This window comes from Zeus faber (genome assembly GCF_960531495.2).
Source record: "Zeus faber genome assembly, chromosome: 5".
Taxonomy (NCBI): Eukaryota; Metazoa; Chordata; class Actinopteri; order Zeiformes; family Zeidae; genus Zeus; species Zeus faber.
In genome coordinates, this window is record NC_137192.1 from 10,068,619 (window position 1) to 10,076,118 (window position 7,500).

The 7,500-nt window shown below is 50.2% G+C and overlaps 1 protein-coding gene across 1 annotated transcript in view; it reads left to right on the top strand.

Annotated features, from left to right (window-relative positions):
- LOC307230211 (cadherin-4-like) overlaps positions 1 to 7,500 on the top strand; it is a gene marked incomplete at both ends in the record, with an annotated part of 226,456 nt that overhangs the window by 197,609 nt on the left and 21,347 nt on the right. Inside the window, one exon of the mRNA XM_080000445.1 lies at positions 813 to 985. Within this exon, the coding sequence (XP_079856571.1) occupies positions 813 to 985 (173 nt within the window). The remainder of the gene's footprint in view (positions 1 to 812; positions 986 to 7,500) is intronic.

The window sequence follows — 7,500 nt, forward strand, 5'->3', positions numbered from 1 at the left end:
CCGTTACCTTCTGGTTTCTTTGCGTGGTGGCATCACTCTCCCTCTTCCCTCCCCCTCCTCTCGTCTCGCCAGGTGGATGCAGCCTGTATAATAGCTGCCTGATGGAAAGTGACATTTTGCCTAAGCCCCGCGAGAGGCGGCGAGGTGATCTCTCCCTCTTCCCCGCAGAGTGCTCCTAATTGCCTGTTCGCATTTGTGAGCCTGGCCTGACAAGCTCGCGCGAATCAATAATTCTTCCCCGGTTGCGGCACGAGAGAACACGGGGCCTCTCAACCCGGGGGATGTGCGGCGGCGACACGTTTACTCTACACACACACACACACACACACACACACACGCATTGGGTGAGACACGCAGCCTTTACTCACAGTTGCCAACCCTCAGCCCGTCGGTGTTTACCAAAGATTCCAAGACAAAAAAGGACAGAGCATGGGAGCATTGAGCCACTGAAAGCTATAATAATGGATGGTGGAAATGGCAGAAGACCAGCGTCTCTCATTTCTAAATGGACTCTGAAGAGGTGAAATCTTTGGCCAGCCGTCGCCGCGCCACTATAAACAGAACACCGCGAAAATAACAGCGTCGGCTCGCAATAGCGGCTGATTACGGGGTTTTTTTTGTTTGCTCGCCGGAACCTGGCGATAGCCCATCCCTCAACCCTCTTTAATGTTTTTGTTAAAAATTAGAAAATGGCTCAGCAATTTGGGCCATGATGGAAATCTACTCTGCGTGGCTTAGGGTAGCTTTTTTTCGATGCTTTAACTAAGCCTGAATGTCTCAAATATTTTGTCGAATTCTTTTCTCCCCGCCAGGCTCGTCGGTGATGCAGGTGACGGCCAACGACTCGGACGACTACACCACGGCCAACGGCATGGTGCGCTACCGCATCCTGTCCCAGACGCCGCACAGCCCCATCCCCAACATGTTCACTATCAACAGCGAGACCGGGGACATCGTCACCGTGGCTGCCGGCCTGGACAGAGAGGTCAGTCACAACCCTGAACCCCCCTCCCCCCCAGAGCCATTGGGGTCCATTGGCGTCTCCCAGCATCTTAATATTGTCACCCGTTCTCCCCTTGTGAAATACGGTCGCCGTCTCTGCCATTAATGTGGCGCCGTGCCGCACTTTGGTTTGAATAAGCGGTGGCCTTGGCGTCCTCGGCAGTGGTTGAAAAGCGCTCTTCCTGACACCTCTCCATTCAGGTCAGCCTTGTCATTGCAGAAGTAGGGGTGAAATAATGTGCAAGCGATGAGCAACGACTGAAGTGTCGAACCGGCACTTCAAAACAAGGCATCGCTTGTAAATATTTTAGCAGCTATGGCTTGTTAAAGATTAAGGTTTTGAAAACAGAGGTTCTGAGAAATCAGCCTTTAACGTATTGAAAGCATTTCCAGAATTTTGCAGAACAAAATAACCATTTCTTAAACACAATTAGTGCTTTAAATGGTTACAATTAGATAGTGCTCCTTCTATGACATAATGTTGAATGTGTTTTTCTGAAATAATGTTTCAATCATTAATTTATTGAAATATTGAAAAATGCATAATTCAAGTTAATTCTTTCATTTTAAGGTTTTTTTTTTCATTCTAAATTCATGCTCACTACTCACATGACTCCTTTATTATGCTGTAACTTCCAAACATTCCCAATGGTGTTTTTAAGAGAGTGGCACTTTTCACATCGCTCCCATGAAAGTGACGTCGGTTCTTCTTCTTCGTGTCCCCTGAGTCGGCGTCCATGGCGTCAGCACATCATTTCGTTTTACCACGTGAAGAGGACCTGGATTCATTTATAACCTCATTTTGTCAAATCGGTTTCACATTCTGACTTGACATCACTCGGAACAGAAGGACCTTGAATCTTGATCTGCATGTTTTGCGCCAGAGGGAACCGTAAGATCGCCGTCTGCGCTGTTTTGCGAGTGGGTGCGTAAACCTTTTTCACTACGTAATGCCGGTGGATCAAAGTAGCCTCGGTGTTTTAATATTTATCTCATATTTGGAAATCAAACTCAGTTTTGAAAATACATTGAGAGATAGAAAACAATTTGGGGAACATATATCTGCTATGATCTCATTTTGGAGGATGGAATAGAACTTCCGGTGCTTTTCACGTCTAGCCAAAAAATAGGCAGCCCCGTGATGCGCCAGGTTAGCATGTGGCGGGTCACACATTCATAGATTTCTTTATGTCTGTAGAGGTGTGATCCGGCCCAGGTCCAGGGAAGGAGAGAGAGAGGAGGCAGCCAGAGGCAAAACAGCGCCGGTTAGCGCGTATTTATTTCAAGGTTCTTACGTTGTGCCCTTGTCTCCCCTACCAAAAGTCTGAACTACCACGTGACGTTTGGCGATTATGAGGAGACGCTACTTGGGGTTTTAAATTCTGTTTATCTCCGATTACGTCAGGTGGCTGCGAGCGGCAGTTTTTCATAAGAGCGTCATCCAATGGCTTCGCTCTCTCTCTCTCTCTCTCTCTCTCTCTCTCTCCCTCTCTCTCTCTCTTTGTTATCATTCCTCTCCCTCAAACCAGCCGACGCCCAAAGTGGATGCATCCGTGCGCTGTCGTGTAAGAAGAAACAAAGAAACATGCGAGAAAACGAGTAATCTGGACCGATCGGACATAACCGTTGAAATTTACAGGCCGTCGTTGTAAAGATAATCTCATCCTCGTAACTTAGTCGACCAATTTTTACTGTGGACATAAAAAGCAGGGCTTGAGTGGTGTCCAATAATGTTTATAATCTGAGAAGTCCCGCTGGCCTCGCTCGCCGACAAACCTGGCAAGACGAGCACTGTGGAAGGAGGGAAAGTGAGACTGGAACAATCTTAATGTGAGCGCATTTTGGAGAGAATAAAAAACAGAATAGAACCGGAGCTCCCTTTAGATACCAGAAGAACACAATGCATCAATCCCCCCCCCCTTCCCCCGCTCATCCAAGTGGTATAAAGAGCTGGCACGGCAGGATAGTGGTGGCAGTGCGTTTTTTTGTGGGACAATATAAATGAGCGTGGTGAACGCGGGCCAGGTCCGTGTCCCTGTTTCCAGCTTGGCCCGGGCGGCGGCAGCGGCGGCAGCTGATGAGACGGAGGGAGAGCTCATTAATCTGGACACATCGAGCTGGTCCCGCTCCCACCTGCCTCTGATCTTCCCTCTGAAAAACTAGGGCACACCTGGGAGTTCACCCACCTGCCGTCAAGGTCATCCGCACCAAAAAACACACACACGCAAATATCCGGGCGGGCGGGCACACCTTCAGACGACACACTCCCGAGCTGTGGCCGTTTGTTGTTTTTCTCTTGGTTCGGAGCGAGCGTGAATACCAACAAACAGCACAGCGGGTGATCTGGGAGACCACGCTGAATTCTGGGGGAAAGCGCTGCCGCGCACACACAGACGTTACAAAAACTATGAATATGTATCGGCGCCATACGGACAGCCACTGTGTTCACATGTCCCCCCTCGTCTCCAAATATCTCCAGCTCTCACACTCTCTCGCTCTTCTCGCTTCTCCGGCTAATCCTCCTCATCCACTGTGCTTGTCGATGCTTAATTCGAATATTCATCCAGTAATTAGGGGGTGAAGCCAGTTTTCTGGTATTGATGGGGGGGGGGGCGGACGCAGAGGTTAGCTCCAGTATCAGACGAGGCCTGACTCCGCTGAATACCAATTAACCTTCCCACACCCAGCGCTCTGAGACCCCCCCCCCCCCCCACCCACCGTGACCTCGAGTGCCAACACCTTATCCAACTCACAGGTTAACAAGGTGGGATAAGACAGAGTGTGTGTGTGTGTGTGTGTGTGTGTGTGTGTGTGTGTGTGTGTGTGTGTGTGTGTGTGTGTGCGCGTGTGTGTCTGCCGTAGCTCTTGATAGGGCTCGGGTTAAGGTTATGGTTGGGGTTAGTTGAAGTAAAAGGCACCTTAAAAAGGGGGGCACAAATTCTCCATTGAAGAAAAGGCCAACGGCTTGTCCTGCTATTCCAACAAAACTATTACAAAACAGGTTAGGGTTTGGGTTGGCGATGTCCCGCAAACTGTCACTGCGATGGGACTGAATGGGTGAATGAAAACATCTTAGTCCTACCGCTGTATTGGTGTTGGTGTTGGGTCACACGTCGTGGCCTGAGGCCCATTTTTCACATCTGTGTTTGTGTGTGAGGGTCAGCGGGCTCAGCAGACATCAATGTGCCACAGCTGGTCCTCGCCGCTCTCCCTCCCTCTCTCTGGCACGGGGTGAGGGAGGAGGTTGTCGGATTGGCAGACAGAGCTGTTGTCTTTTATCATCTCCCGGCTGTGACAACCGCCCCCCAAGCACGGGTGGTGGCGGTGCGATGCCCCACCACCCTGTGTCCGCGCCGGCACCGCTGCCAGTTCTGGCTTGGAAGCGTCTCGGTGTGATTAGGACGTTACGCCAAGCGCTCCAAGGACACCAAGCGACGCCCGCAGCCCGGTCCACTGGAGAGGTGCCGAGTGGGAATTGCTTCACGCCGAAAGAAAGAAGGAAAGAAAGCCGGCGTCGAATATATAAATGTATAAACGGTTCCGGTGCTCTGCCATCTCCGAGAGTTCCGGCGAGTTATGCTAACCTACCGTGGAGCCGCCGAAGTTGCGGGGCTCCGTCAGCCCGCCAGACGGCACGGGCCTGTGCCAAATCGTGCATGCAAGAGCGTTGGCGTTAGTGGGGGCTTCAAAAATGCTTGTAGACTAAGAGAAATCTGTGTATCGGTGTCTGTCTGAGGGGGGATTTCAAGGAACATAGCGGCGCTGCCAATGGTAAGCAACGGCTGACGTGTTGTGTTGTGCTGTGCTGTATAGGCCCGTGTGCTAGTTCTCAAATACAAACTCTGTGTGAGCTGGGCTTCAAGGAGGAGAATCGAAGATTTGAAGAGCAGGAAAGGGGGTCGAGTGCAGGCATAGAGCTGCAGAAAGATACAGCAATTGAACTGGACTCAATGAATGAATAAAGAAAGAAAGAAAGAAAGAAAGAAAGAAAGAAAGAAAGAAAGAAAGAAAGAAAGAAAGAAAGAAACGGAAGAATAAATAAGCCAGTGTTTTTTCATTGATTACTCCCGTGACCTATGGCGGTTGGTACTACATATTGTAAACTATATAGAGGTAATTTTCGTGTACGGCATCCCATTGCTCTGACAGCAATGGGTTCAGCTGAAGCAAATGACCCGTGAAGCCCTTTTACGTTGAGATCAATCCAATTGAAATCCACTGGATTTGGAGGCTGACGGTGAAGCACATCGGCGAGAAATGCCCTGATGGGTTCCCCTCGCAAAGGCCCGGGAGGAATGGATCGTGGAGAGGAGGAGTGAGCGATGGAGCAGGGACGGCGGTCTCCTCATTAGCTACGAGGGCGCGGCTATTTGAGCCCGATTGTAAAGGACAACCTAACGGCTGTGGTCAACAGGAGACTGCAAACCGGAACCCTGCAGTCCAAATGAAAGGAAAGTGCTAGTTCCCCTCAGCCAACCCCCGCCCCCACATAGTGCCCTGTTAGGCACAGCAAGCAAAAACACACACACTTAGCTCAGCTGGGTATAATTAATTCAATGCCCTCAATGTTTTCCCAGGAAAGTGCTCCACGCATTTTTTTCAAAGCGTGTTTATTTAACTATTTAATTTTTAAACATAGTGTATGTGCATTTTTTTTTCCAGGCCACCTTCTCACAAAGTTCAATACTGTAAGGGTGTATTCAAAACTATAGTTTGTTTGCTTTGTTCTGATTCGGGGAGTAATATTTTATGACGATGCACTTGGTTGGATTCGTTCTATTCTTAACAGCAGACCAAAACTTGTAAACAAACGCCACGCGCTTGCAAACTGTTTTGTGATTGGTCAGATTTTTCAGGGACGTTTCGTAGGATTTCCGGAAACCACTATGAGTTTTCTTCGCCTGGTCAAAATCCCCCGCAGTGGGTAAATCGAAATTGGAGCATCAGCAGTCTGTGTGTGTGTGTACAATTGCTTTTTTCGCAATTTTCTGGTTGATATACCAGCATTCGGAATATGAACAACATACTCAATTTGAGCGAGCATCAAGGCTACGTCATGTGTGCCCATGCCTCTGCTGCGCTCCTCCCTTCTCACGCTCAGCAAATCCTGTGGCAGCGAGCAGGGCGTGCGGCGACTCCCCGTCTCTCCCTGCGTGTGTGTGTGTGTGTGTGTGTCTGTGTGTGTGTGTGTACGTGTGTGTGTGTGCGTGTGTGTGCGTGTGTGTGCGTGTGTGTGCGTGTGTGTACGTGCGTGTGTGTGTGTGTGCGTGTGTGTGTGTGTGTGTGTGTCTGTGTGTGTGTGTGTACGTGTGTGTGTGTGTGCGTGTGTGTGCGTGTGTGTGCGTGTGTGTGCGTGTGTGTACGTGCGTGTGTGTGTGTGTGTATGTGTCTGTGTGTGTGTGTGTACGTGTGTGTGTGTGCGTGTGTGTGCGTGTGTGTGCGTGTGTGTGCGTGTGTGTACGTGCGTGTGTGTGTGTGTGCGTGTGTGTGTGTGTGTGTGTGCGTGTGTGTGTGTGTGTGTGCGTGTGTGTGTGCGTGTGTGTGTGTGTGTGTGTGTGTGTGTGTGTGTCCGTGCGTGTGTGTGTGTGTGTGTGTTGCATTACAGTCCACCCACTCACAGGACCCACCTCCAGCCCCGCTTATGAACAAAATCGTCCCATCATGCATAGTGTATACAGTGCAGCAAGGGAGTTTTAGCAGTGGAGCGATTGCAAGCGGACCGGCACCATCCCCTTTACGCGGTCTCCGTTCGGTTGATTTGGTCCGGCACTGAGTGCAATTGCTGTGTTCAGATATGCCCAAACGAACGGATCTAGGAGGGTAAACGCTCCAGGAATCGGAACACGTTCTCCAAACGAGCTAGGTTTGAATACACCCTGTGTTCCACCTTTTCTCCCATCTCTCTCTCCCTCTGCCGGGGAGGTAAACTACCTACAGTAATTCAGTTCGGAAAGAGATTGGCCACCTGTGTGTTCTCCCGAGGGGAGGTGTTCCGCGTGGCCTCAGGTGGCTTTTTCCAACAGTGCCCGGTAAGAGTCGGGGCGGGGGAGACGCAAAGCTTAAAACTTAGTTTCGTGCGGCGAAAGAAGTAGAGACTTATTTCCTCCCAGTGCAGGACTGTAATCTAACAGAGAGAGCTCCTGTTCGGCACTTCTGTAGAACTCATTAGAGAGCCCTCGGCTACTGGCTTGTTACGCCAACCACTGATGGCAGAGAGCACGCTCAAGGGTGGTGTGCGCGCGTGCATGAGTGTGTGTGTGTGTGTGTGTTTACGTCTAAGCGAAAGTATCTATGTATGTGTGTATTTCTGTCTCTTCCAACTCATTCCCTCTCAGTACACCATTAGCTGATGTGTTTGTGCACTTGAGGCCTATAAACCCTCCTCTCCTCTCTCAGGTGAGCGATATTCAACCCGGTTTACACCTGTGTGTGTGTGTGTGTGTGTGTGTGTGTGGGTGTGTGTGTGCGTGTGTGTGTCCGCTGTGTGAGAGCTCCCCC